The 21865-nt window shown below is 37.9% G+C and overlaps 4 protein-coding genes across 4 annotated transcripts; all 4 read left to right on the top strand.

The window, feature by feature from the left end:
* The first annotated feature begins 239 nt into the window (after positions 1-239).
* Positions 240-5867, top strand: LOC113040293 (fibronectin type III domain-containing protein 7-like). The gene is made up of 9 exons (XM_026198639.1): positions 240-255; positions 334-594; positions 713-982; positions 1186-1443; positions 2506-2775; positions 2921-3184; positions 3317-3577; positions 5398-5658; positions 5812-5867. Exons 1-9 carry the CDS (start codon positions 240-242, stop codon positions 5865-5867), a joined length of 1917 nt encoding a protein of 638 aa, XP_026054424.1.
* Positions 5787-6969, top strand: LOC113110501 (fibronectin type III domain-containing protein 7-like). The gene is made up of 2 exons (XM_026274668.1): positions 5787-5999; positions 6642-6969. Exons 1-2 carry the CDS (start codon positions 5882-5884, stop codon positions 6908-6910), a joined length of 387 nt encoding a protein of 128 aa, XP_026130453.1. The 5' UTR covers positions 5787-5881; the 3' UTR covers positions 6911-6969.
* Positions 6970-7225: 256 nt separating this feature from the next.
* LOC113040286 (fibronectin type III domain-containing protein 7-like) lies at positions 7226-9230 on the top strand. The gene is made up of 6 exons (XM_026198631.1): positions 7226-7232; positions 7300-7563; positions 7677-7940; positions 8242-8502; positions 8652-8944; positions 9075-9230. The coding sequence occupies exons 1-6, from the start codon at positions 7226-7228 to the stop codon at positions 9228-9230; spliced, it is 1245 nt and encodes a 414-aa protein (XP_026054416.1).
* Positions 9231-11651: 2421 nt separating this feature from the next.
* Positions 11652-19213, top strand: LOC113040280 (fibronectin type III domain-containing protein 7-like). The gene is made up of 10 exons (XM_026198623.1): positions 11652-11709; positions 11916-12179; positions 12293-12556; positions 13724-13987; positions 14898-15158; positions 15366-15629; positions 15743-16006; positions 17192-17455; positions 18374-18634; positions 18850-19213. The coding sequence occupies exons 1-10, from the start codon at positions 11652-11654 to the stop codon at positions 19170-19172; spliced, it is 2487 nt and encodes an 828-aa protein (XP_026054408.1). The 3' UTR covers positions 19173-19213.
* Positions 19214-21865: the final 2652 nt, after the last annotated feature.

Below are 21865 nucleotides of genomic sequence, written 5' to 3'. Positions count from 1 at the left end.
ATATAACATCAATATTATCGCCCACTGCATCGTCTCTGCTTGTAAAATGGAACACTTTCCCAGGTGCAACAAGCTATACTCTGGATGTCAGGGCTGTGAATTCAAACAACACGGCACCGATCACTTTTACACTCGCTGCATCCATTGCGGAGAGACTAGTCCAAGCTTTAAGACCTGGACAATTTTATCTAGTGACTTTTAAAGTGTTTGTGTTAAACCATATGTCATGCATCAACTCCATGACAGCACAGACAAGTAAGTTATCGACCCACATATATTTTAACAAATGTTTAGACATTTTTTATATTGATTTCATTTAATTTATACCTACAGTTCCTGCCACCTCACAAATAACATATTCGAAGGCAATATCAAGCACCTCGATCAGGTTTGAGTGGTCCAGTGCGCAAGGAGCCGATAGTTACATTTTGGTGGTGAATGGAACTTTCCATCCTGAGACTCAAAACTTTACATACACAACGCTAAATGGACAGGTAGACAACCTCCAGCAAGCCACTTCATACAGCTGTTACGTTTATTCCTCCAATCCTGCAGGACTCGGTGCCAAGAGCCTTGTCAAAACCATCAGAACGTGTAAGTCTACTTGGTTCTTTCCCATTTTGTGCTATTTTCGTTACAGCAGTTTTGGTATACTGTCAATGACATGTCACCTTCCTATAACTGACAATTAGCAAATTTATTTGTTCAACAGTGGTGCAGCCACCGAATAACGTGGCCGTGACAGAGTTAACTCAGGGCATGGCTCGCGTAACATGGAACAGTGTTTCAGGCGTTCTGCTCTACCAGATGTCAGTGACAGCCAATAACAAGCCGGGATTTCCCCCGGTTCTTAAGAACGTCTCTGGTACCGCTATGAATATCTCAAACCTGGAGCCGTGTACAACATACACAATAGGGGTTGCATCCATCAACATGTTCCTGGAACCAGGAGAGTCCACCAACTTCACCTTCTTAACTTCCAGTAAGTCAAGATGAAGCAGAACATTTCACAGTAAAACCTTTAAATGAAATCGTAAAGTAACAGATGTATGCCTTGATGTGTTTTGGATGCTTAGACTTTCTTCTAGTCTAGAACCAACACTAAAACCAGCCTAGACATCAATGCTGGTCTTTTCAGCATCTGGATTTGCAGAACTCTAACATATTACTTCTTGTTTATCTCAGCCATTTCAACAGTTTCCTCCATCTCTGTGGAGTACAGCTGTCTTACTTCTACAGCAATAGTCAGGTGGGATGTGGTTTTTGGTGCCACATTGTACCGCGCCGTCATTACAGATGGTCAAGGCCGGTCTTTTAACTGCACTTCCACGAACTCCACCTGCCAGTTCTTGATGCTGGTCTGTGGAGAACGATACACTGTACGGATTACAGCCATTGGTAATTGTGAAAGCACTTCTGACGGCACCTACGTCTTTGAGACAGGTAAAGATTTCCTTTCTTAAAGGTCACACTCACACCTCATCAAGTCCTCTGGGACAGAAATTTTCAACCTTTGGGGCCCAGAACCTGTTATGTGGGAGCAAGAACCTGTTAATTCAGAGGCATACACTCAAGTTATTATGAATACAATCTAGCAAATATTTAACCATCCACTAGGGGGCATTCTGATAAGTCCCACAGCTAATCAGTCGATGACAGTTAGGGCAGAGTTGTCGTGATCAAGTTTCGATATCAAGGCTATCACTCAAGATTGACAGTGGAAGATGGTGTACGGTTAGCCGTGTCAGTAATAATTCAACCACAGATTTTTTAGGTGGGCTTCAGCCTCTCCCATCTGTCTTCTCAACCCCCCACCCCAAACTAGCTGAACAATTTGGCCAGTACAGCTTCCTTAAGAATGTTAATTTTTTGTCTTTAAAATCGACACGTACTGCGCATGTGTACATACCTAATATATACTGATGCATGACGTCACCGTTTTCAAAGGATTCCTGCATTGGGTTCTTACATTGGAAACGATAATGGTGCCGTTTTCAAAAATGTAGCCTACACTTTGAAACCTGTTTTTCAAAATATGCGTTTTCAGTCCCTAAAATGCCATTGTCGTGTAAACGAGTCAAAATGCATAAAAAGTTTTTGGTTGAAGACATTGTTGTGTAAACGGGCCCTTATCCCTAAAGTTAGTATATCTACCTGCCTTATCTAAGGTTATCTTTCTCAGCTTGTATTTTTATATACTCTCTTAAAGAGATATTGGACCCAAAAATACAAATTCTATCATCATTACTCACCCTCATTTCAACCTGTATGAGTTTAATTTTTGGACCCCATTTACTTTCATTGTATGGACAAAAACAGCAGTTATTCTTGAAATGATCTTCTTTTGTGTTCGACAGAAAATATTAAGTTATGCAGCTGTTTTGAACAGCATTAACTTAAATGATGAGGATTTTTATTTCTGGGTGTACTGTCCCTTTAAACCAAAAAGGAATTGTATATTTCACCAGCAAATTCATTTCTCTCTCCCATCTCTCAAACAAACAGCACCCTGCCCACCCAAAGCCCCACAGCTGTACCGTGAGTGTTCCACTAATGTCATCTTGTTCTCGTGGGATTCCACCAACAACACGGCTTATTACTTCGCCATAGCTGTGGACTCAGACCAACTGGTAACTGAATGCCTCACTGTGGACACCTCCTGTTTTTTCACCGACACCGTCTGTGGTAAAACCTACAGCTTCTATGTCAGATCCATCTACACCGGAGGACTAGACTGCAACACTGGATACACAGACGGGGTGGTGATCAAAACGGGTGAGTCAGTCATTTTGGTAAAAATGTATAAATATTGAATTTTCCATTATATTCCGTTATAAGCACTATACAAATAAATGTGAGTTTGAATTGTTTTTAATTAAAATTCTTTATTTTGGCCCCCTCTGTCTCCTTACCCATGTAGCCCCATGTTTACCGCAGAACATTTACACAACAGCAAACTGTGCTAGCATCAGCAGTGCCGTCATTACTTGGCATGAGGCCGCAGGAGCCAAGACCTACATTGTGGAGGCCCGCGGCAATCGTAAAGATTTCTACAACTGTTCGTCTGCAAACACAAGCTGCACGCTAACAGATCTGGAATGCGGAGAGAGCCTGAGCGTGTGGATTGTTGCCACAAATGGTGACTGTACTACTGATCCTGTGCTGGGAGAGGTGGCAGAGACAGGTGAGTGATTCTGGGTGATGTGGTAATACCAATTGCAATGTAAATACCATTGCATATGAATATGAACTCATAAAAAAAGTACTGTGGCATGGTTTTAGATTGTGATACTATACACTATTTCTCCCACCGTAGTTCCGTGCATACCTCAGAACGTGTCCGCTGTGAAGACTTGTAGTTCAGAGTCTGCCTCTCTCACATGGAACAATGCCAATGGTGCCGTCTTGTACATTGGAACGGCAACGCACATAGACGGTACAGTTCACACCTGCGCTGCCATGGCGCCAGAGTGCACATTCCCAAACCTGCGATGTGGCGAGACATATGATGTGAAAGTCAAAGCAACTAACCTGCAATGCAACAGTTCTGAGAGTCAACATGTCACCCTGCAGACGGGTAGGTGCACAGATCCAAAAAAGATGAATAAAAGGGGCCAGATATTTAAAATGCTAAATAAATTATAAATGGAAATACAAAAAGATGAATGAATAGAAATGGCTAGAAATTACAAATAAATGTATTTCTTCATCTGGTTAATTTATTTTTTAAATAATGTAAAATCTAAAATAAAAAAGAGGATAAGGGGGCCAGATAATAAAAAAAATAAATTAAAGAGGTCAGATACTTAAAATGTAATTAAACAAAAATAAAAGAGGATAACCACCTTGACTAGTATTTGAGTACGTACATGGTAGTATTGCATCCTTCATATCTCTTAAGAGTCTTTAGTTTTATCAGATTTATAAAAGACAGAGGCTGATTTATGATTCTCTCCGAAAACAGCCGAGCTCCTTGAGGCGTGCCGTGGGCGGAGCTAAATAGTCAGGGGCATGCTCAGTTTTTGCGTAGTGATCGTCTGAAAGCTGTGGCATTGATAGAAAGAAATCAGGAACAAAAACTTTATTGACTTAAATTTGATTTAATTTATGTATAATACAACTGTCTAAATGCTGTGAAGAAACAAACACAGTTGCACAACTGCAAGTTGCATAACACTTGCTGTTCCGTAGAAACAAACTGCATCTAAATCATTCTTGAGCACGTCCCGTGCAGCGCTGCAGATGACTTCCGTAACCCACATTAATGGGCATGCTCTTTCTCTCTGGTTGATGTGTGTGTGCTCTTCCAGGAGAAGTGTCCACACAAGGAATTCAGCCCTTTATGACAAGAAACAAACCTTGAACCTGATCCCTGGCACAGAAATACTCCGTCATATGTCCAACTTGTTTTTTTTTTTTTTTTTTACTTTGGTCATGTTTAGCATGAAAGTCCAATTCTTTTAACAGTGTAAATAAGTCAGAATGCATGAAATAGCATTTGCTCTTCCTTTTAAAATGTTTAAATACAAAATGTGTAAAAAAATAAAAATAAATAAATAACAATAATACTAAAATAATTTAAATCAGGAATAAAGGAGACTGGACATCTAAAATGTAAAATTAGAAAATTAAGTAAAAACAAAAAATAAAAGGTGATGAATTAAAGATGCCATATTTTTAAAATGTAAAAGAGAAAAAAATATAAAATAAAAATAAAATGGTATAAATAAAAGGTAAAATATTTAAAGTGTAAAAAACTGCTCCGGGTGTGTGTTCACGGTGTGTGCTTGTTCACTGCTGTGCACTTTGGATGGGTTAAATGCAGAGCATGAATTCCAAGTATGGGTCACCATACTTGGCTGTATCTCATGTCACTTACACTTTAAAAAAAAATAAAAGTAAAAAAAGATGAATGTAAAATGTTTTAATAACAAATAAAACAGGAAAAATAAAAGAGGCAAGATATTTAAAATGTAATATAACAAAAAAAATTAAAAAAAATAAAATAAAATGGGATTAATAAAAGATGCAAATTATAATAGGCAGGTATTTAAAATGGACATACTTTTAAAAACTAAATTAACAAAAAATAAATAAAAAAGTACAATATCAATAACAGAGGGTAAATAAAGTTGCCCAGATTTGTAAAAAGTGAGAAAAAAAAAAGAAAAAAAAAATAGGAAGGATTTTTAAAATGTAAAATAAATAAACAAATAAATAAATAATAAATGTATGGTCTTTATATTTATCTTATTAAAATTATTTTATCTAGCATTTTATATACCGGTATCAATCGACCTGTGGTTTACTGTTTTTAAAAAAATTACTTTTAGATAAAAGTAAAACAAATGATTTTCTGATGTACACAAAGTAAATCTAATACATTTTCGATTGTAGCTCCATGTGCTCCAGTCAGAGTGGGGGTCACTAGAGACTGTGCAGCGAATCACGTGATAGCAAGCTGGCAGGCCCTTCAGGCTGGGAGTCTGTACACGGCAGTACTGCAGGATGAACATGGACCCACAGTTAACTGCAGCACCAGCTCTAACAACTGCACATTCACAGACCTGCTCTGTGGAATGAACTACAACCTCACAGTCACAAGGAATGATGGTCAATGCAGGAGTCTGCCATCCTCATCCATTCAGATACAGTCAGGTAAAAGTCATGTGATCATGCATGCATGTTTACACAGTAATAACAGATCTTTGAAACCGACTATCTATCTCCTTTAGCTCCCTGTGACCCTCAAAACATCACAACTCTGCTCCAGTGTGACACCAACACAGCCAACGTGACATGGGCTGTCAGCGCAGGAGCTAATGGGTACACAGCAATTGCAACAGACAGGCAGCAGCAACGTTTAGCTTCTTGTCACTCTATGGGAACTTCCTGTCAGCTGACCTCTCTGCCGTGTGGGATGAGACTAAATGTGACTGTCCAAGCTGATGGCACCACCTGCAACAGCAGCTCTCAACCTAAAGCTGTAGTGGAAACAGGTGACAGCTCATGTTTACTTTTGCTGATATATGTGAGTCATAACAACAATGTTTGGCCCTTAAATGTATTAGACAGAAAAAAGTAGCATTTTATTTTATCCAATTATGTATATATCTATAAAATATATCCTGGCTAACCACAGGTGTAGTTCATTAGATTAACTATGAACATGACCCACTAATTATTTTATTCAGTAAGAAAACATTACAGTAAAGACATTGAAAATTTCCTATTCATGAAAAAAAAAATGATTTTTTTAATTTTTTTTTATCATGGTTTCTACAAAAATACTGAAAATTGATTGCAACAAATCAGCATATTAGAATGATTTCTCAAGGATCATGTGATACTGAAGACTGGAATAATGGGTGCTGAAAATTCTGCTTGAACATCACAGGAATAAATGACATTTGAAAATATATTAAAATAGAAAACTGGCTATTTAAATTGAAATAATATGTCATAATATTACGTTTTTCTTTGTATCTTTCATAAAATAAATGCAGCCTTGGTGAGCATACAAAATGTCTTAAAAACAACAACAACAAAAAACCCTACTAACTCTTAAACTTTTGAACAGTACCGCATATATATGCTTTTTATATATAAATTATTTTTTCATATCACTTCTTTTTCTCTAGCTCCCTGCATTCCCACCAGTGTTGCTGCTGCTCTAAACTGTACATCCAACATTGCTTCCATCACCTGGTACAGTGCACTTGGTGCCTCTTGGTACTTGGTAAAGGCGGAAAGCAGCCAAGGGTACAAGACATCCTGCAACAACACTGTCACTCAATGTGATATCCCAAACCTGCAGTGTGGCCAGGAATATTCCATCACAGTCATGGGCATGAATGGTGTCTGCATGGGCCCGGCTAGCCAGCCTGTCACTCTCGTCTCAGGTACTTGAACTCAGCTCATTAGTGATAACTAGTGATTGAAACAACAAACCAACTTCAGTTTTTTCTGAACAAATAAGAAACTACGTAACACCCTAGTGTAACGGAGGCCAGCGAGTAGTGCTGTGCAGGTAAACCTCACTCCCCGATCTCAAGAGACGCACTAGCGACAGACGCTAGTGGCTGTAGCCATTTAGCCTCCTTGTTAGTGCGTCCGCCTCCCATGCCGGAAGACCCGGGTTCGAGCCCCGCTCGGAGCGTCAGAGAGGACCCGGGTGAGAGGGGTTACACTAGCAACCATACAGCAATACCTTAGCAGGTTTTTCATGGCAAGCACCATTCAGTAAATGTAAAAACATATTCTGCAGTTTGATATGTTAACATTTTTGTCATGATCCAGCACCGTGTCACAACACTGGCATTCAAGCCAGTCTGGACTGCCGCAGCAACTCAGCACTCATTTCTTGGACACCAGGCAACGGTTCATTAAGTTTTAATGCAACACTTCAGTCGCTCCAGGACCCCCAAAAGCACAACTGCTTCACCAATGGCTCCTCCTGCAACATTGGCTCACTGCCGTGTGGTCAGCACTATAACATCTGTGTTACAGGATACGGCCAGACCTGTTCAACCTCTTCTAAAGCCTTGGTCACTCTAGACACAGGTATAACATTAAATAATAACACAACGTGCAAATTTGGTGATTCTTCTGACATCAAATGATCAATAGAGCTAAAATCTTCTGCTTTTTTGTGGCATGAATCTTTTCCTTTCCAGCTCCATGTGTTCCCACTCAAGTCAATGTGTCATTATCTTGTGGGTCGGACACTGCATCTGTTTCCTGGGCAGCATCCAGTGGCCTTGTTTCATACTATACAGTAACAGCAGTAGATGATAATGGACGTACTCTAACCAGCAACTCCAACAGAACTTCCTGTGACATCAGCGGCCTGTCGTGTGGTCAGGCGTACAATGTGTCAGTCACAGCTATGAGTGTGGACTGCACTGGGCAACGCAGTGAAGTGCGTCGCATCAGTACTGGTAAATATTTTCTCTAAAATTGTATTTTGCATACTGAAAGTTTGTAAAGTAGTGTTTAAATCCAGAACTTTTAAACTATAGTACACAATCTTATTTTCTGCTATATATGAAAATTTAAAAAACTCTCTCGCTGTAACACTTACTGTATAACTCATGTTAAGTGCTTTGTTTGATGACAGTACTTCACATTTTAAATGTATTTTACAGTACAGAACAGATTCTGTTGAGAAAGCCTTGTTTTTAGCCTGGAATATTCTTTTAAACATACTAAAGTAATACTTTGTTTACCTTTGTCTCCCAGCACCCTGTGCTCCTCAGTCTGTGGTCAGTCAGCTCTTAGACTGTCGAACAGGTGATGTTCAGATCAGCTGGCAGTCGAGTAAAGGGGCACAGATCTACTATGCTCAAGCAAAATCCACAGTCAAGACTCTGGTGTGTAACTCTACCTCCACGTCCTGCATAATCCCTGCAATTTGCTGTGGGCAGACGCACAATATCACTGTGGTTGCAGTGGCCAACAGCTGTAGCTCCAACACCAGTGTGGCCAGTCAGGTCACTGCAGGTACAGTAGCATGTGGTCAAAGCTGCAAGCTTCTATTCTAAATATGCATATGTAATTAATTATTATCACTACCAGGTAAAATACAGTGAATTTATATATATATATATATATATGGTTTTATTGCCCCACTCCGGTGCCATTCTTCCCAGAGGTTCATGAGGAGCTCACCAGGTCATGGATGTCACCTTTTACTGCCAGAAACTGGCTTGGTAGTTCCTCCTCCCTCACCATAATGGATGGTGGAGCAACCAAAGTGTATATGGAGATCACCTTGGTGGACCAGTCAGTTGCAATACAGTTGTGTCCTGGTACTGCCTCCATATGGCAGGGCAAACGGTCCCTTCCCTCCCGGGCCTGTAAACACTTGTCTGTTCTGACCAGCAGTGCTTATGTGGCCTGTGTAGAGGCTGCCTCCATCATACAGGCCATGGCATTACTGCAGGTACACTAGGTTTAGGCACTTACAGACTTTTATAAGGGTGGACTCGATCTGGAAGTTCTAAAAGAACTCTGAACCGCAACTGACCTTGGCGAGTTCTCTGAGTCGTGCGATGTTCATGCTTGTGGTCCAGGAGTGCCATCTCTGGCTGTGTCTGGCCAACATGAAGGGCGTAGACAATGTTCAGTTCCTTAATGCCCCCATGTCCCAGACCGTCCTCTTCGGCAACACAGTCGAGAGTTTTGCCCAGCAGTTCTCGGATGCACAGAAGCAGACTGAGGTGATTTGACACATCCTGCCCTGGGGGCAGCTGCTGCCTCCACCCTTCTTCTCATCACCAAGGGCCATGCTGAGCATTGCCGTGGAGCCAGTCACAGGGCAAACACCCAGCCCGTCTCACCCCCCGTTGCTCATCGGGAGATGGTAAACGCAACACTCCCTCCCCTGTAGAATGGCTGGGCAGAGAATATTTTGTTTTGTTTTATTCCGCCAATGACTTCTCGATCGGTGCTTCCCAAACACTCAACAAAAAAGATCACTGGGTCTCAAGAGAGCACGGAAAGGAGTTTATGGTCCAGAGGCCGATTACACTAATCCTCTTATGTTGCCAGCAGGCTGTTTGAGAGTGTCAGGGTGTGGACGGGACCCCAACTGCAGTGGCATATCAGTTGCCTGGAGTTGTTAGCAGTATGCCTTGCCTTGAACCATCTCAGAGGATGCTTACAAGGCAGGTATGTACTGGTCCGTATGGGCAACACTGTGACGGTTGTGTACATTAACCTTCAAGGTTGTCTGCGCTCCCATCGTATGTCACAACTCACCCGCCACCTCCTCTCCTTATACTTGTGCTGTGATCAGCAGCAGCTGGATGTAATCATCGCATGCCAATGTGCACTTGCTCGTTTAGTTTACACTCGAGGCAAATTGGTCTCTCTAGCAAGATTCCCAATTCGTCGGTCACCGACGTGACATCTCTGTTATACTATGTCTAAAGTATGCTCTGCACATTTTCTTTTTCATGATACACAGGTCGGTAAGATTTTTGAAAGAATTTAATAAATATAATTAATACATTAAATAAATGTTTCTTTCTGAACAATCAAGTGACACTGAAGACTGGCATAATGGTTGTTGAATCCAGCTCTTTAACAGTGTAAAAAAGTCAGAATGCATGAAATAGCATTAGACCTCCCCTTTTAAAATGTAAAATGCAAATTGTGTAAAAAAAAAAATAATAATAATTTAAATGAGGAATAAAATGCATGTTTACATAGCAATAACAGATCTTTGAAACCGACTATCTATCTCCTTTAGCTCCCTGTGACCCTCAAAACATCACAACTGTGCTCCAGTGTGACACCAACACAGCCAACGTGACATGGGCTGCAGGCGCAGGAGCTAATGGGTACACAGCAATTGCAACAGACAGGCAGCAGCAACGTTTAGCTTCTTGTCACTCTATGGGAACTTCCTGTCAGCTGACCTCTCTGCCGTGTGGGATGAGACTAAATGTGACTGTCCAAGCTGATGGCACCACCTGCAACAGCAGCTCTCAACCTAAAGCTGTAGTGGAAACAGGTGACAGCTCATGTTAACTTTTGCTGATGAATGTGATTCATAACAACAATTCTTACAGAAAATTTGGTCCTTAAATACATTAGATTTATAAATTCCAGTGCATTAGATAAAAAAGTAGTATTTGCTTGTTTATTTTATCAAATTATATATATCTGTATATCTGTAGAATATGACCAACTAAACCCACAAACACTTATGTTATGTTATTTAATTATGTGACATTCATTTATTTTTAAACATAGCTTAAGTGTCTACATTTTTTTTTTCAGGGTCCACATGTATTATAAACAAACAAAGAATTTAAAAAACTATATACACCAAAATTCAAAGGTTTAGGGTCAGTAAGATTGAAAAAATAAGACAAATTTGTTATAATATATTTTTTTTTTGTTTGGAAAGAAATTAATCATTTTATTCGGTAAGAACCAATTTATTCGTTCAAAAGTGACAGTAAAGCCATAATGTTAGAAACTATTTACATCTCAAAGAAATAATCTTCTTGTGAATTTTCTATACATCAAAAAAAGTGTCTCTGCAAATATTTAGCAGAACAGTTGTTTTGAAAGTTTATAATAATATTTTTCTTATGCACCAATTCAGCGTATTAAATGATTTCTCAAGTACCATGTGATAGTGAAAACTGGAATAATGGCTGCTGAAAATTCTGCTTTGACATCACAGGAATAAATTACATTTTAAATATACCCAAAAAATTAGATAACAGATATTTTAAGTTTTAATAATATCTCATAAGATTGAAGTTTTGGTTGTATTTTGATAAAATAAATGCAATGTTGGTTTGAATACGAAACATCTTTCAAGAAACCTAAAAAGTACTGTACTTTTGAAAAGTACTATATAAGTACACTTTTTATATATAATAATTTATATACAACAATTTTTTTTTTATATAACCTCCTCTTCTCTAGCTCCCTGCATTCCCACCAGTGTTGCTGTCGCTCTAAACTGTACATCCAACATTGCTTCCATCACCTGGTACAGTGCACTTGGTGCCACTTGGTACTTGGTAAAGGTGGAAAGCAGCCAAGGGTACAAGACATCCTGCAACAACACTGTCACTCAATGTGATATCCCAAACCTGCAGTGTGGCCAGGAATATTCCATCACAGTCATGGGCATGAATGGTGTCTGCATGGGCCCGGCTAGCCAGCCTGTCACTCTCGTCTCAGGTACTTGAACTCAGCTCATTAGTGATAACTAGTGATTGAAACAACAAACCGACTTCAGTTTTTTTCTGAACAAAAAATAAACTACCAAGTAACACCCTAGCAACCATACAGCAATACCTTAGCAGGTTTTTCATGGCAAGCACCGTTCAGTAAATGTAAAAACGTATACTGCAGTTTGATGTGTTAACATTTTTGTCATGATCCAGCACCGTGCCACAACACTGGCATTCAAGCCAGTCTGGACTGCCGCAGCAACTCAGCACTCATTTCTTGGACACCAGGCAATGGTTCATTAAGTTTTAATGCAACACTACAGACGCTCCAGGACCCCCAAAAGCACAACTGCTTCACCAATGGCTCCTCCTGCAACATTGGCTCACTGCCGTGTGGTCAGCACTATAACATCTGTATTACAGGATACGGCCAGACCTGTTCAACCTCTTCTAAAGCCTTGGTCACTCTAGACACAGGTATAACATTAAATAATAACACAACGTGCAAATTAGGTGATTCTTCTGCCATCCAATTATTTATAGAGCTAAAATCTTCTGCTTTTTTGTGGCATGAATCTTTTCCTTTCCAGCTCCATGTGTTCCCACTCAAGTCAATGTGTCATTATCTTGTGGGTCGGACACTGCATCTGTTTCCTGGACAGCATCCAGTGGCCTTGTTTCATACTATACAGTAACAGCAGTAGATGATAATGGACGTACTCTAACCAGCAACTCCAACAGAACTTCCTGTGACATCAGCGGCCTGTCGTGTGGTCAGGCGTACAATGTGTCAGTCACAGCTATGAATGTGGACTGCACTGGGCAACGCAGTGAAGTGCGTCGCATCAGTACTGGTAAATATTTTCTCTAAAATTGAACTCTTTATACTGCAAGTTTGTATAGTTGTATTAAAATCCTAAAGGTTTAACTTATATTACACAATATTATTCTCTGCAACACTTGAAAAAAAATAAAAATAAAACATTCTGAATAACTTCTATTAAGTGCTTTGATACGGTGCCTGGGTGGTGACTGTTACGAAGAGATTCAGAGACGTTCAGATCCAATTGCAGTATTTATTTAAGAGTGGTTAGACAGGCAGAAATCAGGAATGGCGTCAGCTATGTCAGGGATAACCAGAATCGAAAACAGAAACAAGCAGAGGTCAGGGAAGACAGTAGAGAATCAGAGTCAGTGTAAAAAATCCAAAATAAGACACATGAAGAACAAATAGAGGGAAAACACTCAGAAATGCTAGACAGTTTAGTCTACACTTGAGGTAAATTGGTCTTTCTAGCGAGATTCCCAATACGTAGGTCACCGACGTGACGTCTCCGTTCCCTCATTTAGGGAACAAGGGTTACAATACGTAATCAAAATGTTCATTGTTCACTGCATAACGTGCAGTATATACTGTATACTGCTTACTAATTTTAAGAAATAGTATGTAAACAGATTATTCAATATTGTTTAAGTTTAAACAATGCTTCTTTCTTGTCACATGACCTGATTACTTTGCAGAGCATGTTTAGTTCAGTGAGTGGCATTCAGGTGAAATACATAGGTTAATTTAGAATAAAATCTCAAATCTTATGTAAAAAAAAAAAAAAAAATGTCTTTGCAAATCAGTTAAATGAGTTGAATTTGGACAAAGTCGAGTGCTTTGCATTGTGGGATTCAGCACCCAGACTACTATGGTCTGAAGTATGCTCTGTAAATTTGTTTTAATATTTTTTTTTAAGAAATTAATTAATGTAATTAATACTTTAAATAAATGTTTCTTTCTGAAGATTCATGAGACACTAAAGACTGGAGTAATGGTTGCTGAATCCAGCCTTTTAACAGTGTAAACATGTCAGAATGCATGAAATAGCATTAGACCTCCCCTTTAAAATGTAAAATACAAATTGTGTAAAATATATATATATATATATATATATATATATATTTAAATGAGGAATAAAATGCATGTTTACACAGTAATAACAGACCTTTTGAAACCGACTATCTATCTCCTTTAGCTCCCTGTGACCCTCAAAACATCACAACTGTGCTCCAGTGTGACACCAACACAGCCAACGTGACATGGGCTGCCAGCGCAGGAGCTAATGGGTACACAGCAATTGCAACAGACAGGCAGCAGCAACGTTTAGCTTCTTGTCACTCTATGGGAACTTCCTGTCAGCTGACCTCTCTGCCGTGTGGGATGAGACTAAATGTGACTGTCCAAGCTGATGGCACCACCTGCAACAGCAGCTCTCAACCTAAAGCTGTAGTGGAAACAGGTGACAGCTCATGTTAACTTTTGCTGATGTATGTGAGTCATAACAACAATGCGTACAGAAAATTTGGTCCTTAAATACATTAGATGTATGAATTTCAGTGCATTAGATAAAAAAGTAGTATTTTCTTGTTTATTTTATCAAATTATATATATCTGTATATCTGTAGAATATGACCAACTAAACCCACAAAACACTTATGTTATGTTATTTAATTATTTGACATTCATTCATTTTTAAACGTAGCTTAAGTGTCCACATGTTTTTTCAGGGTCCAAATGTATTATAAACAAAGAAATAAAAAAAAATATATACACCAAAATTCAAAGGTTTAGGGTCAGTAAGATTGAAAAAATAAGACAAATTGTTATAATTTTTTTTTTTGTTCGGAAAGAAATTATTTATTTTATTCGGTAAGAACCCATTAATTCGTTCAAAAGTGACAGTAAAGCCATAATGTTAGAAAATATTTACATCTCAAAGAAATAATCTTCCTGTGAATTTTTCTATTCATGAAAAAAAAAAAAAAAAAAAAAATATTCTCTGCAAATATTTAGCAGAACAACTGTTTTGAAAGTTGATAATAATATTTTCTTATGCACCAAATCAGCGTATTAAATGATTTCTCAAGTATCATGTGATAGTGAAAGACTGGAATAATGGCTGCTGAAAATTCTGCTTTGACATCACAGGAATAAATTACATTTTAAATATACCAAAAAAATACAAAAATAGATAACAAATATTTTAAGTTTTAATAATATATCATAAGATTAAGGTTTTGGTTGTATTTTGATAAAATAAATGCAGTCCTTGTGAGAATACAAAACATCTTTCAAGAAACCTTAAAAAGAACTGTATATGTACAGTTTTTATATATAATCTGTTTTTAATATTACCTCCTCTTCTCTAGCTCCCTGCATTCCCACCAGTGTTGCTGCCGCTCTAAACTGTACATCTAACATTGCTTCCATCACCTGGTACAGTGCACTTGGTGCCACTTGGTACTTGGTAAAGGTGGAAAGCAGCCAAGGGTACAAGACATCCTGCAACAACACTGTCACTCAATGTGATATCCCAAACCTGCAGTGTGGCCAGGAATATTCCATCACAGTCATGGGCATGAATGGTGTCTGCATGGGCCCGGCTAGCCAGCCTGTCACTCTCGTCTCAGGTACTTGAACTCAGCTCATTAGTGATAACTAGTGATTGAAACAACAAACCAACTTCAGTTTTTTTTCTGAACAATTAAGAAACCACCTAGTAACACCCTAGCAGCCATACAGCAATACCTTAGCAAGTTTTTCATGGCAAGCACCCTTCAGTAAATGTAAAAACATATTCTGCAGTTTGATATGTTAACATTTTTGTCATGATCCAGCACCGTGCCACAACACTGGCATTCAAGCCAGTCTGGACTGCCGCAGCAACTCAGCACTCATTTCTTGGACACCAGGCAATGGTTCATTAAGTTTTAATGCAACACTACAGTCGCTCCAGGACCCCCAAAAGCACAACTGCTTCACCAATGGCTCCTCCTGCAACATTGGCTCACTGCCGTGTGGTCAGCACTATAACATCTGTATTACAGGATACGGCCAGACCTGTTCAACCTCTTCTAAAGCCTTGGTCACTCTAGACACAGGTATAACATTAAATAATAACACAACGTGCAAATTTGGTGATTCTTCTTGCATCAAATTATTTATAGAGCTAAAATCTTCTGCTTTTTTGTGGCATGAATCTTTTCCTTTCCAGCTCCATGTGTTCCCACTCAAGTCAATGTGTCATTATCTTGTGGGTCGGACACTGCATCTGTTTCCTGGGCAGCATCCAGTGGCCTTGTTTCATACTATACAGTAACAGCAGTAGATGATAATGGACGTACTCTAACCAGCAACTCCAACAGAACTTCCTGTGACATCAGCGGCCTGTCGTGTGGTCAGGCGTACAATGTGTCAGTCACAGCTATGAATGTGGACTGCACTGGGCAACGCAGTGAAGTGCGTCGCATCAGTACTGGTAAATATTTTCTCTGAAATTGAACTCTTTATACTGCAAGTTTGTATAGTAGTATTAAAATCCAGAACGTTTAACTTATATTACACAATATTATTCTCTGCAACACTTGAAAAAAAAATAAAAATAAAACATTCTGAATAACTTATATTAAGTGCTTTGATACGGTGCCTGGGTGGTGACTGTTACGAAGAGAGTCAGAGACGTTCAGATCCAATTGCAGTATTTATTTAAGAGTGGTTAGACAGGCAGAAATCAGGAATGGCGTCAGGTATGTCAGGGATAACCAGAATCGAAAACAGAAACAAGCAGAGGTCAGGGAAGACAGCAGAGAATCAGAGTCAGTGTAAATATTCCAAAATTAGACACAGGAAGAACAAATAGAGGGAAAACACTCAGAAATGCTAGACAGTTTAGTTTACACTTGAGGTAAATTGGTCTTTCTAGCGAGATTCCCAGTTCGTCGGTCACAGACGTGACGTCTCCGTTCCCTCATTTAGGGAACAAGGGTTACAATACGTAATCAAAATGTTCATTGTTCGCTACATAACGTGCAGTATATACTGTATACTGCTTACTAATTTTAAGAAATAGTATGTAAACAGATTATTCAATATTGTTTAAGTTTAAACAATGCTTCTTTCTTGTCACATGACCTGATTACTTTGCAGAGCATGTTTAGTTCAGTGAGTGGCATTCAGGTGAAATACATAGGTTAATTTAGAATAAAATCTCAAATCTTATGTAAAAAAAACAAAAAAAACAATGTCTTTGCAAATCAGTTAAATGAGTTGAATTTGGACAAAGACGAGTGCTTTGCATTGTGGGATTCAGCACCCAGACTACTATGGTCTGAAGTATGCTCTGCACATTTGTTTTTTTTTTTCATGATACACAGGTCAGTAATATTTTTGTTTTAAGAAATTAATTAATACAATTAATACTTTAAATAAATGTTTCTTTCTGAAGATTCATGAGACACTAAAGACTGGAGTAATGGTTGCTGAATCCAGCCTTTTAACAGTGTAAACATGTCAGAATGCATGAAATAGCATTAGACCTCCCCTTTAAAATGTAAAATACAAATTGTGTAAAAAAAATAATTAATACAAATTTAAAATGAGGAATAAAATGCATGTTTACACAGTAATAACAGACCTTTTGAAACCGACTATCTATCTCCTTTAGCTCCCTGTGACCCTCAAAACATCACAACTGTGCTCCAGTGTGACACCAACACAGCCAACGTGACATGGGCTGCCAGCGCAGGAGCTAATGGGTACACAGCAATTGCAACAGACAGGCAGCAGCAACGTTTAGCTTCTTGTCACTCTATGGGAACTTCCTGTCAGCTGACCTCTCTGCCGTGTGGAATGAGACTAAATGTGACTGTCCAAGCTGATGGCACCACCTGCAACAGCAGCTCTCAACCTAAAGCTGTAGTGGAAACAGGTGACAGCTCATGTTTACTTTTGCTGATATATGTGAGTCATAACAACAATGCGTACAGAAAATTTGGCCCTTAAATACATTAGAGGTATGAATTTCAGTGCATTAGATAAAAAAGTAGCATTTCCTTGTTTATTTTATCAAATTATATATATCTGTAGAATATGACCAACTAAACCCATAAAAAACTTATGTTATGTTATTTTATTCACTGACATTCATTCATTTTTAAACGTAGCTTAAGTGTCCACATGTTCTTTTCAGGGTCCACATGTATTTATAAACAAAAAAAGAAACAAAACAAAATAATACACCAAAATTCAAAGGTTTAGGGTCAGTAAGATTTTAAAATAAGAAGAAATGTTATAATATTTTTTTATTTTTTGGGAAATAAATAAATTATTTAAATCGGTAAGAACACATTACTTTATTCAAAAGTGACAGTAAAGACATAATGTTACAAAATATTTCGATTTCAAATAAATAATCTTCTTTTGCATTTTCTATTCATTAAAAAAAAAATATCTCTGCAAAATATTTAGTAGAACAACCATTTTAAAAGTTGATACGATTTTTTTCTTATGCACCAAATCAGCGTATTAGAATGATTTCTCAAGTAACATGTGATACTGAAAGACTGTAATAATGGCTGCTGATAAATTCTGCTTTGACATCACAGGAATAAATTACATTTTAAATATACCCCAAAAAATTACGTAACAGATATTTTAAGTTTTAATAATATGTCATACGATTTAGGTTTTGGTTGTATTTTGATAACATAAACCCAGCCATGGTGAGCATACAAAACATCTTTCAAGAAACCTAAAAAAAGAAAGATTAACATAAACTTTTGAAAAGAACTGTATATGCACAGTTCTTATATATAATCTGTTTTTTATATAACCTCCTCTTCTCTAGCTCCCTGCATTCCCACCAGTGTTGCTGCCGCTCTAAACTGTACATCCAACATTGCTTCCATCACCTGGTACAGTGCACTTGGTGCCACTTGGTACTTGGTAAAGGTGGAAAGCAGCCAAGGGTACAAGACATCCTGCAACAACACTGTCACTCAATGTGATATCCCAAACCTGCAGTGTGGCCAGGAATATTCCATCACAGTCATGGGCATGAATGGTGTCTGCATGGGCCCGGCTAGCCAGCCTATCACTCTCGTCTCAGGTACTTGAACTCAGCTCATTAGTGATAACTAGTGATTGAAACAACAAACCAACTTCAGTTTTTTCTGAACTATTAAGAAACTAACTAACAACCACCCAGAAAACCCTAGCAACCATACAGCAATACCTTAGCAGGTTTTTCATGGCAAGCACCCTTCAGTAAATGTAAAAACATATTCTACAGATTGATATGTTAACATTTTTGTCATGATCCAGCACCGTGCCACAACACTGGCATTCAAGCCAGTCTGGACTGCCGCAGCAACTCAGCACTCATTTCTTGGACACCAGGCAATGGTTCATTAAGTTTTAATGCAACACTACAGTCGCTCCAGGACCCCCAAAAGCACAACTGCTTCACCAATGGCTCCTCCTGCAACATTGGCTCACTGCCGTGTGGTCAGCACTATAACATCTGTATTACAGGATACGGCCAGACCTGTTCAACCTCTTCTAAAGCCTTGGTCACTCTAGACACAGGTATAACATTAAATAATAACACAACGTGCAAATTTGGTGATTCTTCTGACATCAAATGATCAATAGAACTAAAATCTTTGGCTCTTTTGTGGCATGAATCTTTTCCTTTCCAGCTCCATGTGTTCCCACTCAAGTCAATGTGTCATTATCGTGTATGTCGGACACTGCATCTGTTTCCTGGGCAGCATCCAGTGGCCTTGTTTCATACTATACAGTAACAGCAGTAGATGATAATGGACGTACTCTAACCAGCAACTCCAACAGAACTTCCTGTGACATTAGCGGCCTGTCGTGTGGTCAGGCGTACAATGTGTCAGTCACAGCTATGAGTGTGGACTGCACTGGGCAACGCAGTGAAGTGCGTCGCATCAGTACTGGTAAATATTTTCTCTGAAATTGAACTCTTTATACTGCAAGTTTGTATAGTAGTATTAAAATCCAGAACGTTTAACTTATATTACACAATATTATTCTCTGCAACACTTGAAAAAAAAATAAAAATAAAACATTCTGAATAACTTCTATTAAGTGCTTTGATACGGTGCCTGGGTGGTGACTGTTACGAAGAGAGTCAGAGACGTTCAGATCCAATTGCAGTATTTATTTAAGAGTGGTTAGACAGGCAGAAATCAGGAATGGCGTCAGCTATGTCAGGGATAACCAGAATCGAAAACAGAAACAAGCAGAGGTCAGGGAAGACAGCAGAGAATCAGAGTCAGTGTAAACATTCCAAAATTAGACACAGGAAGAACAAATAGAGGGAAAACACTCAGAAATGCTAGACAGTTTAGTTTACACTCGAGGTAAATTGGTCTTTCTAGCGAGATTCCCAATTTGTCGGTCACCGACGTGACGTCTCCGTTCCCTCCTTCAGGGAACGAGGGTTACAATACGTAATCAAAATGTTCATTGTTCGCTACATAACGTGCAGCATATACTGTATACTGCTTACTAATTTTAAGAAATAGTATGTAAACATATTATTCAATATTGTTTAAGTTTTAACAATGCTTCTTTCTTGTCACATGACCTGATTACTTTGCAGAGCATGTTTAATTTAGTGAGTGGCATTCAGGTGAAATACATAGGTTAATTTAGAATAAAATCTCAAATCTTATGTAAAAAAAAAAAAAAACAATGTCTTTGCAAATCAGTTAAATGAGTTGAATTTGGACAAAGACGAGTGCTTTGCATTGTGGGATTCAGCACCCAGACTACTATGGTCTGAATTATGCTCTGCACATTTGTTTTTTTTTCATGATACACAGGTCAGTAATATTTTTTTAAAGAAATTAATTAATACAATTAATACTTTAAATATTTCTTTCTGAAAAATCATGTGACACTAAAGACTGGAGTAATGGTTGCTGAATCCAGCCTTTTAACAGTGTAAACATGTCAGAATGCATGAAATAGCATTAGACCTCCCCTTTAAAATGTAAAATACAAATTGTGTAAAAAAATAATTAATACAAATTTAAAATGAGGAATAAAATGCGTGTTTACACAGTAATAACGGACCTTTTGAAACTATCTATCTCCTTTAGCTCCCTGTGACCCTCAAAACATCACAACTGTGCTCCAGTGTGACACCAACACAGCCAACGTGACATGGGCTGTCAGCGCAGGAGCTAATGGGTACACAGCAATTGCAACAGACAGGCAGCAGCAACGTTTAGCTTCTTGTCACTCTATGGGAACTTCCTGTCAGCTGACCTCTCTGCCGTGTGGGATGAGACTAAATGTGACTGTCCAAGCTGATGGCACCACCTGGAACAGCAGCTCTCAACCTAAAGCTGTAGTGGAAACAGGTGACAGCTCATGTTAACTTTTGCTGATATATTTGAATCATAACAACAACGCGTACAGAAAATGTGGCCCTTAAATACATTATATGTATGAATTTCAGTGCATTAGATAAAAAAAAGTAGCATTTCCTTGTTTATTTTATCAAATGATATATATCTTTAGAATATGACCAACTAAACCCATAAAAAACTTGTTATTTTATTCACTGACATTCATTCATTTTTAAACGTAGCTTAAGTGTCCACATGTTATTTTCAGGGTCCACATGTATTTATAAACAAAAAAAGAAACAAAACAAAATAATACACCAAAATTCAAAGGTTTAGGGTCAGTAAGATTTCAAAATAAGATGAAATGTTATAATATTTTTTTATTTTTTGGGAAATAAATAAATTATTTAAATTGGTAAGAACACATTACTTTATTCAAAAGTGACAGTAAAGACATAATGTTACAAAATATTTCGATTTCAAATGAATAATCTTCTTTTGAATTTTCTATTCATCAAAAAAAAAAAAAAAAAAATATATATATATATATATATATATATATATATGCAAAATATTTAGTAGAACAACCATTTTAAAAGTTGATAGGATTTCCAAATCAGCGTATTAGAATGATTTCTCAAGTACCATGTGATATTGAAGACTGAAATAATGGCTGCTGAAAATTCTGCTTTGACATCACAGGAATAAATTACATTTTAATGTATATATATATATATATATATATATATATATATATATATATATATATATATATATATATATATATATATATATATATATATATATATATATATATATATATATGGTATTTAACATTTTAATAATGTGTCGTAAGATTAAGGTTTTGGTTGTATTTTGATAAAATAAATCCTGCCATGGTGAGTATACGAACCATCTTTCGAGAAAAAAAAAAAAAAAACTAACTCAAACTT

Source organism: Carassius auratus, chromosome 2, assembly GCF_003368295.1.
Source record: "Carassius auratus strain Wakin chromosome 2, ASM336829v1, whole genome shotgun sequence".
NCBI classification, from domain to species: Eukaryota; Metazoa; Chordata; class Actinopteri; order Cypriniformes; family Cyprinidae; genus Carassius; species Carassius auratus.
The sequence above is the reverse complement of the archived record's forward strand: the minus strand, read 5'-3'. Positions and strand labels throughout refer to the sequence as shown.

Bases quoted from the DNA above. Each gene is read 5' to 3' on its own strand.
- LOC113040293 (XM_026198639.1), top strand. The intron at 595-712 runs GTAAGTCTACTT...TTTGTTCAACAG, and splicing joins TGTCAAAACCATCAGAACGT to TGGTGCAGCCACCGAATAAC. The intron at 1,444-2,505 runs GTAAAGATTTCC...TCAAACAAACAG, and splicing joins CACCTACGTCTTTGAGACAG to CACCCTGCCCACCCAAAGCC.
- LOC113110501 (XM_026274668.1), top strand. From the start codon at position 5,882: ATGGGAACTTCCTGTCAGCTGACCTCTCTGCCGTGTGGGATGAGACTA. The intron at 6,000-6,641 runs GTGACAGCTCAT...CTTTTTCTCTAG, and splicing joins TAAAGCTGTAGTGGAAACAG to CTCCCTGCATTCCCACCAGT.
- LOC113040286 (XM_026198631.1), top strand. The intron at 7,941-8,241 runs GTAAATATTTTC...TTTGTCTCCCAG, and splicing joins AGTGCGTCGCATCAGTACTG to CACCCTGTGCTCCTCAGTCT. The intron at 8,945-9,074 runs GTACACTAGGTT...CTTGTGGTCCAG, and splicing joins AGGCCATGGCATTACTGCAG to GAGTGCCATCTCTGGCTGTG.
- LOC113040280 (XM_026198623.1), top strand. From the start codon at position 11,652: ATGGGCATGAATGGTGTCTGCATGGGCCCGGCTAGCCAGCCTGTCACT. The intron at 13,988-14,897 runs GTGACAGCTCAT...CCTCTTCTCTAG, and splicing joins TAAAGCTGTAGTGGAAACAG to CTCCCTGCATTCCCACCAGT. The intron at 15,159-15,365 runs GTACTTGAACTC...GTCATGATCCAG, and splicing joins GCCTGTCACTCTCGTCTCAG to CACCGTGCCACAACACTGGC.